This window comes from Miscanthus floridulus, chromosome 1 (assembly GCF_019320115.1).
Source record: "Miscanthus floridulus cultivar M001 chromosome 1, ASM1932011v1, whole genome shotgun sequence".
NCBI lineage: Eukaryota > Viridiplantae > Streptophyta > Magnoliopsida > Poales > Poaceae > Miscanthus > Miscanthus floridulus.
Window position 1 is genome coordinate 27,892,532 of NC_089580.1, and position 16,702 is coordinate 27,909,233.

A 16,702-nucleotide genomic window follows, 5' to 3' on the forward strand; every position below is an offset into this window, starting at 1 on the left:
TGTTCATGCATTTTACAACGCCGTTCATGGCTCACGCGTGGCGTGCCATCGATGTCAACAGCGGGTATTAAATTCAAATTCTTGTTTTGATGTGAAAGGTAAAATGAGGAATAGGCTCAGTTTATGGCTAGTAATACTTAACTGTGCTGCAATTTTTTGGATGTGATCGTCAAACTTGAGACTATAAGTTAAAACTGATATAGCTTGAGAATTGAGTGTTCAGTCATGTCCGTTTCAAAAAAAAAGGTGTTCAGTCATTAAATTTTAGTGGCATGTCTCTGTTGGTCAGATGTTTTAAAAGAGAGCATAGTTGGATTCAAAATTAGCAGCCCTATTGGAAATCTCATCTAGCCTCTCAGGCTATTTAAACTGAATCGGTTCACCCCCTAGTTGAAGTTATCATTTTGTTTCTTCCTCTATAAATTGCGTCTGAGTTCAAAATTCATTGGAGTTTGGAGAAATTTTCTTTCGAAATGTGGGTTGCGGCAACATCATACCATGCGTTATAACACATTAAGGTTTTTCTGGAGCAATGTCAATGTTACGGTGTAGTCATCAAACTTTAGGGCATAAATAAAGAAGTTGAAGCGTCCAATTAGGCATCCTAGAAGCATAAGCTCAAACTGTTGGAGTACAAGCAATGGGTACCCGAAACCCGCTAGGTTTTTACCTTATTATAGGGTAAGGGTATGAGTCAACTTTTCTACCCATGGATTTGTTAATGGGCAAAAAGCCAGACCCAACAGGCTTATGGGCATGGGTCTAGGTCTGTGTCTGTAGTACCCACACCCGTAAATCCATGGGTTTTTATCATATCTTATATTATAGTATAATATAATTGAGTGCTTTAGTCGTATGGTGATGACTGGTGCTCGATGTGTAAGTTGAAATTAAGAGAAGCTTTTGCCGTAGGACATTATTATATCCATGTAAGTATAGAACGACACTACACCAGTAGGATTTTTGAAAAAAGAACTGACGCTCATATTCAAGTGCATGACATATTGACACTAGAAATAGCAAGACAGCTACCTAATTTGGGCCGGCCCAATTTGCATAGCGGCATGGCACTTGTTCGCTACAGAAACAGCGACGTTGCCTGCCTGCTAGTGCTAGCTGTGCTCATTCAGGGAGAAGCAATAGTCCCACCTCGCCAGTACAAATAAGAGGGCAAATGATAGACTCTTATATAAGAAGACAAAAGCTAGCATAGATTTGGGTAATGGGTCATAGTTTTTTTTACTTACCTCCGTTTTCGTTTACTTGTCACCAACCTTTTACTGTAACAAATTTGACCGTTTGTTTTTTTCTTCTAAAAAATTTTAGATACTTCAATGTATATAACACTGATGAAGTATGTTCAATAAAGAATCATATATGTGAAAACTTGATGTATCTAGAAATCTTTTGCAGAAAAAAACAGATGGTCAAATTTGCTACAGTAAAAGGTTGGTGACAAGTAAACGAAAACGGAGGGAAGTAACGGGTATGGGTTTGGGATGACAAAACCCTGTGGGTTTATGTCAGGTGGTATCTCTAGTTAAGATATTAGCAGTTAAGATATTAGCAGCCCTCGTAGTTAAGTATTGTTGTCGTAGTCAAGTATTGATGGCTGATTTGTTGTGAGAGAAAAATAATATTCATTGGCTGAGCGAATAGGACATTAGCTCTCTATCAGGGTACTTTGGAAACGTCTATGGTTCGTCCAGTGCAATAAACATTGTTGTCGTAGTTAAGTATTGTTGGCTGATTTGTTGTGAGAGAAAAATAATATTCATTGGCTGAGCGAACAGGGTGTTAGCTCTCTATCAGGGCACTTTGGAAACGTCTATGGTTTGTCCAGTGCAATAAACCTAGCGGTGCAGAAAATGACCAATACGTAAATATTTATAGTTTTGTCGTACGTTGTGATCGGATATGGCCTAGCACTCAATGACACAGGGTTTATACTGGTTCAGGTAACATACCCTACGTCCAGTTTGAGTCGGTCGGTGACTTTATTTCTAAGCCCAGATACTCGAAGTTTGTTGTGGGGTTATAAACGAGAGGGAGTAAGATGGAGGTGCAAGAGGTCCGGTCGGACTCTAAACCGAAGGACCGAGAGTGACGAAAGCTCATGCGTGCGCTAAGTATTCGAGCGTGTCCTCTGTGTAGCGTTAGAGTGTTTAAAGCTAACAGAGGATGAATCGATCGTTGGTAGTTTGAATCGTTCGAGAGTCGTTGGAGTGGTGAGAGAGCGCATCCTTTTTTATAGATGAAGGAGATGACCTTACAAGTGAGAGAGTGTACATATACTACTAAGTCTTGTTGTCCACGCTGTCGGGTACAAGTTGATTGTAGGCGCCCACAACACTGTTGATGCCCAGAGGCATGTGGGGGGTTTTATCGTGTTCGCCTAATATGGAAATTGATGGCGCCCACAACACTGTAGGGCAGACGTCGGCGGCCACAACACTGCTTGGGTTCTGACATGCCTGGAAGGTGGCAGGGCACCCTTCTGACATGCCCTGTCGGTACTGTCCTGCAGGTGTACAGGGTACGGTCCTTGGTATTGCGTTTGACTTGAGCGTCCTGTCTTATTTGCTCCGCCCGTTTCCTAGGTCCTTACCGAGCGGACGTCTCTGGTCGGTTGATCCCAGTCGGCTCCGACTGCGCCAGACAGAGAAGAGCTGTAAGCAGAGGTTCGGTGCATCCCCGGTCGGAGACGCGGGTCGGAGTCGAAAGCGGTGTTGGCCAGGCCTTTCGGTCGGAGAGGCGGGCCAGAGTCGGAAGCGAGCATTGTCCTTTCCTTGGCTAGGCCTTCCGGTCGAAGAGGCGGACCGGGGTCGAAAGCGAGCGCCATTTCTCTTTGGCCAGACCTTCCGATCGGAGAGGCGGGCCGGAGTCGGAAGCGAGCGCCCTTCCTCTTTAGCAAGGCCTTTCGGTCGGAGAGGCGGACCAGAGTCGGAAGCGGGCGTTTATCCTCTCCTTGGCCAGGCCTTCCGGCCGGAGAAGCGGGCCGGAGTCGGAAGCGAGCGTCGTTCCTCTCTTAGCCAGGCCTTCCGGTCGGAGATTGGACCATCCTTTTGGCTTGTCGTTAGGTTTTTAGATCAACCCAGGAGTTACGCGTCATTCGCAATATTGTCTGCTGGTTCGAGCTTTCGCTGAGAAGTAGGCCTATGAGAGACCCCGGGTTTATGAACCCGACAAAACCTGACTCGTAAGAAAAAAAACAAGGGCCTAGGTACTAGTAACTTGGAATCATATGTGATTTATTTATTTGCTCGGACAAACAGCCTGTTCAGTAACTTGGAATCATGTGTGATTTATTTATTTGCTCGGACAAACAGCCTGTTCAGTAACTTGGAATCATGTGTGATTTATTTATTTGCTCAGATAAAAAATCTGTTCGCTTGTTGGTTTCAGTCAGGACTTATCAGCTATGGTATAATATTTTTCTCTCAAAACAAACCAACACCAGCCAAAGTTATCAGTCTAGAAACCAACCAACGAACTGGCTGAAAAGAAATTGCATGATTCAACCCCGAGAGATGGCTTTGAAATTTTGTAAACCACGGAGTGTACATGTCTGGAGCGCGTATCAGCAAGGGTGAATGAAAACATAAATAACAATCACTCGGATGATGGATAGAAATTCCGTTTGAAATTTGACATTCTGGTGATGTATACAGAAACTGGCCGGTGCAGGAGGATTTGTCAGTGCCATGAAAAATTGAAGCACTAAAAGAAATTGGCAAAAGAAAAAAAAAAGAATACCTTTAACTCTACGTTGGGCCTACGATGGGCCAGGAGAACCTCTCGGTGGGTCCAGCCCGTTGCAGAAGCATGGCGGTTTCGTGAGCGAGGAGGGGGGGGGGGGGGGGGGGGGGGGGGGGGGGGGGCGGCGGTGAGCGGCGGCGCGGGAGAATCCGGCTGAGAGAGACGAGCAGCGTACGGCGAGAGGGCGGCGAGAGACGAGCGGACGAGAGCCGAGCAGGCGACGGCGGGGTAGGTCGGCGAGTAGCTCCGTGATGGCGCCGCAGCTCGACGCGTCGGCCGCGAAGAAGCGGCGGGTCACTGAGGAAGCCGCGGCGGCGGCGGCCGAGGAGGGGGACCCCATCCTGGCGCTGCCGGAGGACCTGCAGCTGCGCATCCTGTCCCTGCTCCCGCTCAAGTCCGGCATCCGCACGGGCGCGCTCTCCACGCGGTGGCGCGCGCCGCTGGCCCGCGCCGTCCTCGCTCGACCTCCACCTCCGCTCCGGGGTCGACGACCCGGATCGGCTCCTCGGCTCGCTCCACCGCCGCGGGCGCCGCCGCCTCGACCGCTTCTCCCTGACCTTCCACTTCGGCGAGTACCGCCGCCGCCGCCTCCCCCACCGCTACTTCGGCGACGAGGACATCCGCCGCTGCCTCGACTACGCCGCCGCCTGCGATGCCAAGGACCTCCACCTCGACATCGCCGACCACTTCATGAGCACGGTCTCCATGCTCCGCTTCCCGCCGGCCTGCCCCCGCCTCGCGCGCCTCTCCCTCCTCCGCGTCGGCAACGTCACCTTCGGCTACTCCCTCCGCTCCGACGCCTACGCCACCCTCGAGGTCATCCAGATCCACTCCGCCCGCTCGGTGGACATCAACCACCTTCTCCCAGCGTGCCCTCGCCTCCGCACCCTCGACCTGCGCGACTGCGAGTTCCTCGATACCTCGGATGAAATCTACGCCACGTCGCCGCAGGGGCGCCTCAGGAGCCTCACCGTCGCCGAGTGCAACCGCGTCACCCACCTCTACGCCGGCTTGGCCTCCGGCCTCCGCTCCTTCCGCCTCAGCAGTGCCCTTCTCCCCATCTACGAGATCGCGGCCACCGCGCAGCTTGACGACCTTTACATCTGCCTACGGGGGCCATGCATAAGCTATCCTCTCAAGCACTGGATCCAAGCGCTTCCCAACCTCGCCAACCTCACGGTCCTCACCATCTGCAGCATTGCCCTCCGGGTTGGTCCACTGTGATGCCTCTAGTTTGTTTTGTTCTTATATGCTGTTCATCTAGATTGTTTTTCATTTCATCTAGTTTATTCTAGTCTGCTAAAGAACTTTGTAAACTATTCTTGCAGAGGATTTATGCGTTGGCTCGTTTCGGATCAGCTACTTGTTTGACCAGGCTGAGGAAATTGCCGAGCTTAAAAGAGCTGCAGCTGCTGATGTTTGAAATGAAAAGCTCCAATCTCGCTCATATCTATATATGTTCCTCCAGACCTGCCAGTGTCCAAAGCTGGAGAGGCTCTTTGTGCAGGTCAGTGTCAAATTATTTAGGTGTCCAATGCTAACACTACATCTACCTGCAGCTCCCATCAAGCAGTGGTGATACATTTGTAGGGAATTCCTTGGAGGTGGCAGAGGATGATGATTCAGAGGAAAGGCATTCTGAGGAAGATGTTACAGAGGATGATGAACCGGACGAAGAGGTTTCGGAGGAAGAAGATACAGAGAGTGATGAACCAGAGGAAGAGCTTTCGGAGGAAGATGTGACGGAGGATGAGTTATTGCAGGAAAAACTGGTACAAGAATATATGCTGAAGGAAAGACCCTTCTATGAGGATGTGTATGAGGAAGATATTCTCGGAGAAGATGTGCCGGAGGAAGAGTATTTTGAGGAAGACGCACCAGAGTATGACTTAGGTAACCTTATGTTTGTAAGGATGATGAAATTCAAGGGCCACTACTTTGAGTTGTGTCTAGTAAGCTTTTTGTTGAGGAAGGCCACTGGTCTAAATAAACTGCTATTGGTTGCTCCTGAGGGGAATCTCATGGACACGGTTGGAAATGATCCTGTGGATCTATCCTCTTTTGGAGAGACAAAACAACTGCCTTTCAAAAGAGCTTCACCCAATGTTCAGATAATTCTGAGCAAATGTGATTCTGCTGGAATCCAGCCAGTGCATGCTGAGATTTTTGCCAACTTTTAGTTTTCTCAGTTGAAGAATACCATAATCTAGATAAATAGTAAGAACTTGCCAAGTGGACATAACATAACTGAAGGTGTTTTCGGCTCTTTATCTATATGTTCCGTTTCCATCATTATTGTATGAAATGTGGAACAGGAAAGCCACAATATATGTATTGTGGACAAGTGGGCATGATATTTTGTGGTATAGATCACCTGGTTGTATGATTTAGGCATTTTGTGCTGCTCCCTAAGTTCTCTCTCTTCTCATTTTTTGTCTTTTGTTTAATTATGTTACCTTTGTCCTGTCTTGTAAAACATGATGTTCCTGAAGAAAAGTTGACTATCTTGATTTCTTTTCTGTTCTGTGTGTATTATCCTATATGTGTAAAATAGTAATAGAAACTACTAGTTCAACTCAAAATAATGAGTATGGACAAGATTGAGGAGGGTGAGAAATGATAATGATGATATGGATTTGGACGCAGCTTGTGAGCATTTTAGCATTTTTTTTCTATATAAGGTGGCTTGTGAGAATTAATGCAGAAACTTAGTTGGAGCCTCAAATTAACATTACAGTAATATTCCCACTGTTCTAGAATATTTTAGAAATTTTAAAATAGATTAACCCTATTTTAATTATAGCGAGAGTGCGAGACCTTATGTACCATATTTTGAGCACATTGGTGAACACTAATAAAAAGGTATGCATGGGATTGGTGTTGTGAGGGAGTTAGAGCCTCTTTGGCAGGGCTCCTGCAGGGGCTTGGGCTCCGGCTCCTGCAGGAGCTGTGCCAAACGTCTGTTTTGGAAAGGGCTCCGCATGGGGAGCCGGTCAAGAACCGGAGCCATTTTTTGCCTGCGCAGAAGAAGCCTAAAAAATGAGCTTCGCGCGGCTCCTTGCTGTGGGTTCACGTCGTCTAGTGCGAAGGAGCCGTTTTGTTAAACGTTTTCCAGAACGGCTTTAGCTCCTCCAGAGGAGCCAGAGCCGGAGCCATTTTCAGAGGAGCCAGAGCCGACCCTGCCAAACAGGCACTTAATTCACCTAGAATGCATTATATTAAGACAATTTTTTTAATGTTTTAATATCTTATATTTTAGGATGGAGGAAATAGTAAGATAAGGTGTACTAAATTTTAAACTACTTCATTTTTTTAATGAAGTATGCTGGTGAGATCTTTCCCTTAAGAGAAGTGAAGGTAAAACTTGTACTTCTTCATGTGTGAATCAGTAAAACCGTGTGTGTGCATGTCAAACACTTTGCATATCAAGCAAAGTGGAAATGGTTCTTGGCGAATATCACTGGCAATTACTTATTACAGATGGAAATATAGTTAGCTTGCCAAACATGTATTTGGGCCTTATTGGCTAGACCGGGCCAGATTGCTAATTTGGACTTTGGATTCATGCTAGATTACCTTGGGCACCACGTTTGGGGTTCGACTAACATATAAAATGCCATTCAAACCTTGTTTTCATGGTTCCATGCATTCCTAACCCGCTTACTCTGCTCGGTTTCTCAAAGCGAAGCCAAGAACTAGTCCTACGAAAATTGAAACCTGTTCTCTAGCCAGTGATGTTGAACAGACGATGACACATGGCAAGTTGCCTAAACAAATAGCCCAGAAAACTTCGATGATTTCATAAAAATCGCGCTGAGGTATTTTGCAATTTTCTCACAAAGGCCTACAACCTGTTCGTTTCGGCTTATTCGCCCGTATCTGACTTATAATCCACGGCTTTGAACAATATTTTTCTCTCATACCAAACCAGCCAACAGTACTTTCAGCCATGGCTTATAAGCCAATTCAGCCGAAACGAATAGGCTCTAGTTATCAGCCGGCTTGTTTGATCGGATTTATTTTTTCAGGGAGTGATTGATTTGATTGAGTCAGATGATCGTTCATGCATTTTTCAACGCTGTTCATGGCTCACGCGTGCCGTGCCATCGATGTCGAACAGCTGAAGCACACGCTCAGACTGTTGGAGTGTTAAGATATTAGCAGACAGACCTGGCTCTCCCTCAGGGCACTTTGGAGCCGTCTATGGTTCATCCGGTGCAATAAACCTGACGTAGAAAGAGCGGAGGTCGAAGTACCACTAATTTGGAATGATGTGTGATTTATTTGATCGGACAAGCATTTTAGCATTTTTTTTCTATATAAGGTGTCTTGTGAGAATTAATGCAGAAACTTAGTTGGAGCCTCAAATTAACATTATAGTAATATTCCCACTGTTCTAAAATATTTTAGAAATTTTAAAATAGATTAACCCTATTTTAATTATAGCGAGAGTGCGAGACCTTATGTACCATATTTTGAGCACAATGGTGAACACTAATAAAAAGGTATGCATGGGATTGGTGTTGTGAGGGAGTTAATTCACCCAGAATGCATTATATTAAGACAATTTTTTAATGTTTTAATATCTTATATTTTAGGATGGAGGAAATTGTAAGATAAGGTGTACTAAATTTTAAACTACTTCATCTTTTTAATGAAGTATGCGGTAGCTGGTGAGATCTTTCCCTTAAGAGAAGTGAAGGTAAAACTTGTACTTCTTCATATGTGAATCAGGAAAACCGTGTGTGTGCATGTCAAACACTTTGCATATCAAGCAAAGTGGAAATGGTTCCTGGCGAATATCACTGGCAATTACTTATTAGTTATTACAGATGGAAATATAGTTTTTTTTAGGAAAAGATGGAAATATAGTTAGCTTGCCAAACATGTATTTGGGCCTTATTGGCTAGACCGGGCCAGATTGCTAATTTGGACTTTGGATTCATGCTAGATTACCTTGGGCACCACGTTTGGGGTTCGACTAACATATAAAATGCCATTCAAACCTTGTTTTCATGGTTCCATGCATTCCTAACCCGCTTACTCTGCTCGGTTTCTCAAAGCGAAGCCAAGAACTAGTCCTACGAAAATTGAAACCTGTTCTCTAGCCAGTGATGTTGAACAGACGATGACACATGGCAAGTTGCCTAAACAAATAGCCCAGAAAACTTCGATGATTTCATAAAAATCGCGCTGAGGTATTTTGCAATTTTCTCACAAAGGCCTACAGCCTGTTCGTTTCGGCTTATTCGCCCGTATCTGACTTATAATCCACGGCTTTGAACAATATTTTTCTCTCACACCAAACCAGCCAACAGTACTTTCAGCCATGGCTTATAAGCCAATTCAGCCGAAACGAATAGGCTCTAGTTATCAGCCGGCTTGTTTGATCGGATTTATTTTTTCAGGGAGTGATTGATTTGATTGAGTCAGATGATCGTTCATGCATTTTTCAACGCTGTTCATGGCTCACGCGTGCCGTGCCATCGATGTCGAACAGCTGAAGCACACGCTCAGACTGTTGGAGTGTTAAGATATTAGCAGACAGACCTGGCTCTCCCTCAGGGCACTTTGGAGCCGTCTATGGTTCATCCGGTGCAATAAACCTGACGTAGAAAGAGCGGAGGTCGAAGTACCACTAATTTGGAATGATGTGTGATTTATTTGATCGGACAAGCATTTTAGCATTTTTTTTCTATATAAGGTGTCTTGTGAGAATTAATGCAGAAACTTAGTTGGAGCCTCAAATTAACATTATAGTAATATTCCCACTGTTCTAAAATATTTTAGAAATTTTAAAATAGATTAACCCTATTTTAATTATAGCGAGAGTGCGAGACCTTATGTACCATATTTTGAGCACAATGGTGAACACTAATAAAAAGGTATGCATGGGATTGGTGTTGTGAGGGAGTTAATTCACCCAGAATGCATTATATTAAGACAATTTTTTTAATGTTTTAATATCTTATATTTTAGGATGGAGGAAATTGTAAGATAAGGTGTACTAAATTTTAAACTACTTCATCTTTTTAATGAAGTATGCGGTAGCTGGTGAGATCTTTCCCTTAAGAGAAGTGAAGGTAAAACTTGTACTTCTTCATATGTGAATCAGGAAAACCGTGTGTGTGCATGTCAAACACTTTGCATATCAAGCAAAGTGGAAATGGTTCCTGGCGAATATCACTGGCAATTACTTATTAGTTATTACAGATGGAAATATAGTTTTTTTTAGGAAAAGATGGAAATATAGTTAGCTTGCCAAACATGTATTTGGGCCTTATTGGCTAGACCGGGCCAGATTGCTAATTTGGACTTTGGATTCATGCTAGATTACCTTGGGCACCACGTTTGGGGTTCGACTAACATATAAAATGCCATTCAAACCTTGTTTTCATGGTTCCATGCATTCCTAACCCGCTTACTCTGCTCGGTTTCTCAAAGCGAAGCCAAGAACTAGTCCTACGAAAATTGAAACCTGTTCTCTAGCCAGTGATGTTGAACAGACGATGACACATGGCAAGTTGCCTAAACAAATAGCCCAGAAAACTTCGATGATTTCATAAAAATCGCGCTGAGGTATTTTGCAATTTTCTCACAAAGGCCTACAGCCTGTTCGTTTCGGCTTATTCGCCCGTATCTGACTTATAATCCACGGCTTTGAACAATATTTTTCTCTCACACCAAACCAGCCAACAGTACTTTCAGCCATGGCTTATAAGCCAATTTAGCCGAAACGAATAGGCTCTAGTTATCAGCCGGCTTGTTTGATCGGATTTATTTTTTCAGGGAGTGATTGATTTGATTGAGTCAGATGATCGTTCATGCATTTTTCAACGCTGTTCATGGCTCACGCGTGCCGTGCCATCGATGTCGAACAGCTGAAGCACACGCTCAGACTGTTGGAGTGTTAAGATATTAGCAGACAGACCTGGCTCTCCCTCAGGGCACTTTGGAGCCGTCTATGGTTCATCCGGTGCAATAAACCTGACGTAGAAAGAGCGGAGGTCGAAGTACCACTAATTTGGAATGATGTGTGATTTATTTGATCGGACAAGCATTTTAGCATTTTTTTTCTATATAAGGTGTCTTGTGAGAATTAATGCAGAAACTTAGTTGGAGCCTCAAATTAACATTATAGTAATATTCCCACTGTTCTAAAATATTTTAGAAATTTTAAAATAGATTAACCCTATTTTAATTATAGCGAGAGTGCGAGACCTTATGTACCATATTTTGAGCACAATGGTGAACACTAATAAAAAGGTATGCATGGGATTGGTGTTGTGAGGGAGTTAATTCACCCAGAATGCATTATATTAAGACAATTTTTTTAATGTTTTAATATCTTATATTTTAGGATGGAGGAAATTGTAAGATAAGGTGTACTAAATTTTAAACTACTTCATCTTTTTAATGAAGTATGCGGTAGCTGGTGAGATCTTTCCCTTAAGAGAAGTGAAGGTAAAACTTGTACTTCTTCATATGTGAATCAGGAAAACCGTGTGAGTGCATGTCAAACACTTTGCATATCAAGCAAAGTGGAAATGGTTCCTGGCGAATATCACTGGCAATTACTTATTAGTTATTACAGATGGAAATATAGTTTTTTTTAGGAAAAGATGGAAATATAGTTAGCTTGCCAAACATGTATTTGGGCCTTATTGGATAGACCGGGCCAGATTGCTAATTTGGACTTTGGATTCATGCTAGATTACCTTGGCCACCACGTTTGGGGTTCGACTAACATATAAAATGCCATTCAAACCTTGTTTTCATGGTTCATGCATTCCTAATCCGCTTACTCTGCTCGGTTTCTCAAAGCGAAGCCAAGAACTAGTCCTACGAAAATTGAAACCTGTTCTCTAGCTAGTGATGTTGAACAGACGATGACACATGGCAAGTTGCCTAAACAAATAGCCCAGAAAACTTCGATGATTTCATAAAAATCGCGCTGAGGTATTTTGCAATTTTCTCACAAAGGCCTAGTTGTTGGCCGGTCTGTTTGATCGGATTTATTTTTTCAGGGAGTGATTGATTTGATTGAGTCTGATGATCGTTCATGCATTTTTCAACGCCGTTCATGGCTCACGCGTGCCGTGCCATTGATGTCGAACAGCTGAAGCACACGCTCAGACTGTTGGAGTGTTAAGATATTAGTAGACAGACATGGCTCTCCCTCAGGGCACTTTGGAGCCGTCTATGGTCCATCCAGTGCAATAAACCTGGCGTAGAAAGAGCGGAGGTCGAAGTACCACTAATTTGGAATGATGCGTGATTTATTTGATCGGACAAAAGATGATGCACACACATTAATCAACCGTAAATATAGCTTTATGCCTTGTTTGGATGTAGTTGGATTCATATCAATCCACATTTGTTGGGGTAGATTGGAGTACAACTTTGAACTAAATTTCATCCCAATCCACTCCCACACATGTGGATTGAGGTAAATCCAATAACATCCTTAAATTTTTTATAAACTACGAAGTGTATATGTCTGGAGCGTGTATCCGCATCCATCCGTCTAATGTGCACACACATTAATTCACGAAATTTGCAAGGAAGCTTCTCACTAATGATCAAATGATTCAATTCAATAGAATAATGTAGATTAAACAGGTAACGTTGATGAGACAACAACATCGTGCTAGTTAGCATAGTTGAAAAGGACAAACCGTTAGACTTGCACAAAAAACAGGCAAAATATTATGGTAATATTGGATTTGAAATTGACAGAGAACTTTAATGAAGTTCAAGCAGTGGTTTGAAAACCAGTCTACGGTACGGAAAATAAAATAAAAGTATAGTCGTCGCGAGCCGAGACTAAGAGGAACTAAAAATCCCCCTTTAATCATGCTACATCAATCAGAATAAGGTTTCAGTACTCGATCAAACACTCATGTGTCATGTTCAGTTAGACGAAAATCCCCTTTTGACTTGAAACAGTGGGCATTCTTGCACTTGCTCTGGAAGCAACTTAGCCAGAGACTGACACTTCGTTCCTTACTGGTAAAGTAACTAATCAGTTCCTTTCCACAAAGGAAAAAAAGAAAGCTAAGAAACTAATATGTTATCGCACGAGATTCCTCGCATGAGCTAAGCAGTAAGCACCACACACGGCATATATTTCCAATCATGCATGTCTCATTCAAGGAAGTCCATGTTCCACGAGCAGCATCCATTTGAACACATCAAGAATCAGTCCTTAAGAGAGCACAATGCAAAGCACACGAGCTAGCAGACAATGTCGACGGACCGTGACATAGCTCTCTGCCGTGTCACAAAAGTCAACCATCCGCGGTTTCGTGCCAGTGTTCGTCAGTCTTGTATTTCACGATCGACACTTCATCGCTTCACAAATTCACGTCACATCGATCCTTGGGTGTACACGGTCACACGGACACACGGACACCCCATGATATATATGCACCAGTTTTGCACCACCTAGTTCATACGATAGATAGCTAGAACAGGAGCAAATAAAGGCAACCAAGATGGCTAGGCCGTCGTCGACAAGCAGCACAGCGTCGTCGCTGGCCGCCCTGGTGGTCGCCTTCGCCGTCGCGTCCCTCGCGCAGCCCGGCGCGGCCGACCTGAAGCTGAACTACTACGCGAGCACCTGCTCCAACGTGGAGACCATCGTGCGCGGCGTGGTGCAGCAGAGGGTGCAGGCCACCATCCGCACCGTCGGCTCCACCGTCCGCCTCTTCTTCCACGACTGCTTCGTCGAGGGTTGCGACGGCTCGGTGCTGATCGAATCCACGCCGGGCAACCAGGCGGAGAAGGACGCCTCCGACAACAAGTCCCTCGCGTCCGAAGGCTTCGACACCGTGCGGAGCGTCAAGGCCGCCGTCGAGGCCGCCTGCCCGGGCACGGTGTCCTGCGCCGACGTGCTCGCCCTCGCCACTCGGGACGCCATCTCCATGGTACATATGCCTGCACGTTAGTTCCAGGCCCGATACATCGTGGTACTAGTATAACCTAACGTGCATGCAGAGTGGCGGGCCTTTCTTCCAAGTGGAGCTGGGTAGGCTGGACGGCCTGAACTCCACGGCCAGCAGCGTGCCAGGCCAGCTGCCCGAGCCCAACCAGACCATGGACCAGCTGCTGGCGGTCTTCAAGGCACACGGGCTCAACATGTCCGACCTCGTCGCGCTCTCAGGTCCGTGTCCATCAGACATACACACATGCATTAATTCTCAGCTGCTTTGTCAGTTCATTTCTTCACCGCGTATATATGCGTGAACTATGTGCCAATGTGATCGATCGAGCAGCGGCGCACAGCGTGGGTCTGGCGCACTGCAGCAAGTTCGCGAATCGGCTGTACAGCTTCCAGCCGGGGCAGCCGACGGACCCGACGCTGAACCCCAAGTACGCGCGGTTCCTGGAGAGCAAGTGCCCCAACGGCGGGGCCGACAACCTGGTGCTCTTGGACCAGTCCTCGCCGGCGCAGTTCGACAACCAGTACTACCGGAACCTCCAGGACGGCGGCGGGCTGCTGGGCTCCGACGAGCTGCTCTACACCGACAACCGGACGCGCGCCATGGTGGACTCGCTGGCCAACAGCACCGACGCCTTCTACAAGGCCTTCGCCGACGCAATCGTCAGGCTCGGCCGCGTCGGGGTCAAGTCCGGCAGGCGGGGCAACATCCGCAAGCAGTGCGACGTCTTCAACTGATCACAGAAAAATTGCATTTGCATCGTTGCATGCGTGCGTGCGCACGAAATTGTGTGTGCGTTGACATGCATGTTCGTTCCAGAGAGAGGGAAGATTCGTTTCATTTGGGTGTTTTGTTTTGTTTGTAATCGTATACATCTGTCCTGTTTGATTCGTTGCATTGCATGCGTTGATTGTTGAAGGTGTCAGGTCTGTGTAATAATTAATGCACATAAGATGTTCCGTAATTAATTGTACAAAGTGACGAATAAAACATTCTCCAGAATAAGTATTGGATTCTCCAGAATATCAGCAGCATGTTCGGTTGGCTTCGTTGCTGGTTCGTGAAGAAGTACTGCTGGCTGATTTGTGTGAGAGAAAAATACTATTCCAGCTGAAAATTTATGATCGTTTACGACAAGCCACAGCCAAACGAACAGGCTGCAGGCACGATGCTGTCAGTCACAGTGTCGGTTTTCAGTGTACCAACTGAGCCCTTGTTTAGTTGCCACCCCAAAACTTTACACCTTATCCCATCGAATATTTAACACATGCAAAGAGTATTAAATATAGACTAAAAAATAACTAATTGCACAGATTACGACTAATTTACGAGACGAATTTTTAAGCCTAATTAGACCATGATTTGACAATAAAGTGCTACAGTAACACATGTGCTAATGCCGAGTTAATTAGGCTTAATAAATTTATCTCGCGGTTTACCGACGGATTCTGTAATTTATTATTTATTAGTATCTGAACATGCGACATCTCCATATAACACTCGACGTGGGACCCAAAACTAAAAGGCCTGAATAACATGAAACTTGCCGCGGACAGATACTGTACGTGCTACCATACTTTTTTGTCCATACATGCAGCACTCCGGTAACGCAGAACCATGATCGATTGCTCCCGAGTCTCAAACATTCCTCCTCCGAAACCACTTGCGGTCACCGTAACCTCCGTGCTGAACCTTCTATCTCCCAGAGGAATTATTGGAGGCCTGAATTTTTTGTCAAACTTATGAGCAATTATTGTTCCGAAACTCGATGTCCACCATGGTGTTTCGTCATCATAGGTATTTTTTTAGATGAAAGGTTTCCCTGCTTTTGTATTTCAAAAAGCCAAACATCGAGTTCAGACAGAGTTTTAGCGCTCACGCGCGACGCCCAGAAACAAAACAGGTCTAGCCCAATGGCTACTTACAAAGCTCAGCCGTAAGGAAATCAATCCTAGCATCTACTGAAGGCTGAGCATCCGATTGATCCAACTGTGATGATAATGCCGTTGTGATTCCCTCCTTCCACTTGATCTGCGCCGGACGCCTTGATAACTCCTCCAGCTTGACGATCAGGCCTTCCAGCTGCACTCCGGCTTCCTTCTTGTACAGCGGCAACCATCCCCTTAGCATTCTTGTAATCTGAATCAGCACCATCTTCAGACCCAACCATACCACACCCTCAAAACAAAGTTCATTGCGTAATTTCCATAGAGACTAAAGCACCGCAGAAGAAACAACGTTAGTGATCACATGCTTTTTGTTTGCAATCCAGAATTTAGCTACAGACACATAATCACTACCAATATCTACGCCCAAAACCTCAGATATAATCCTCCAAACATTCACCGCAACAATGCACTCAAAAAATAAATGGGAAATAGATTCTTGTTCAGAACAAAAGAGGCAAGTTGGGTCACTGACATCTCTTCTTTTCTTTAGATTTTCCCTTGTCAGCAGCCTATTGCGAGATAACAGCCACAAAAAAAGTGAACTCTAGGTGGAATCACCAACTTCCAGATTGCATGAACAAACATAGGTACCACCCCTCTACAATTGATCACCGCATAAAGAGATTGAACCGAGTAAGTGCTGTGCAAAGTGTAAGAACATAGAATCTGGTCCTCCTCATCAGTGAGAGAGGTCCCCTTAACTAGACTACACAACTCCCACCACATGCTCATAAGCGCTTCTGACACATTTCTCCTAAAAGTAAGCATGAGTTCTTGACCATTCCAAACCTGACTTACAGTTTTACCATGTTGCTCATTAATAACATACAGCGGCCAAAAAATAATTGCCAAACTAGTATTACCTATCCATTAGTCCTCCCAAAACCTGACCTTTACCAACCACCCACTTGACGCCCAAATGGGCTGCTTGAGATCTTTAGTTCTATACTTATAGTCTACAATGTTGACCCAAATCACGACAGCAAAAGATGTTGAGATCTTTAGTTCTATACTTATAGTCTACAATGTTGACCCAAATAGCATTCTTGT

The 16,702-nt window shown here is 45.0% G+C and overlaps 1 protein-coding gene and 1 pseudogene across 1 annotated transcript; both read left to right on the forward strand.

Moving 5' to 3' along the window:
* The first annotated feature begins 3,879 nt into the window (after window positions 1–3,879).
* On the forward strand, window positions 3,880–6,250 carry LOC136476787 (putative FBD-associated F-box protein At5g56440; annotated as a pseudogene).
* Window positions 6,251–13,187: 6,937 nt separating this feature from the next.
* Window positions 13,188–14,855, forward strand: LOC136476796 (peroxidase 50-like). The gene is made up of 3 exons (XM_066474753.1): window positions 13,188–13,688; window positions 13,759–13,924; window positions 14,037–14,855. Exons 1-3 carry the CDS (start codon window positions 13,257–13,259, stop codon window positions 14,438–14,440), a joined length of 1,002 nt encoding a protein of 333 aa, XP_066330850.1. The 5' UTR covers window positions 13,188–13,256; the 3' UTR covers window positions 14,441–14,855.
* Window positions 14,856–16,702: the final 1,847 nt, after the last annotated feature.

What these genes read in the sequence shown, in the direction of transcription:
- LOC136476796 (XM_066474753.1), top strand. Translation starts at nt 13,257, where the DNA reads ATGGCTAGGCCGTCGTCGACAAGCAGCACAGCGTCGTCGCTGGCCGCC. An exon ending in CTCGGGACGCCATCTCCATG is followed by an intron (nt 13,689 to 13,758) that starts GTACATATGCCT and finishes ACGTGCATGCAG; the next exon opens with AGTGGCGGGCCTTTCTTCCA. An exon ending in CGACCTCGTCGCGCTCTCAG is followed by an intron (nt 13,925 to 14,036) that starts GTCCGTGTCCAT and finishes TCGATCGAGCAG; the next exon opens with CGGCGCACAGCGTGGGTCTG.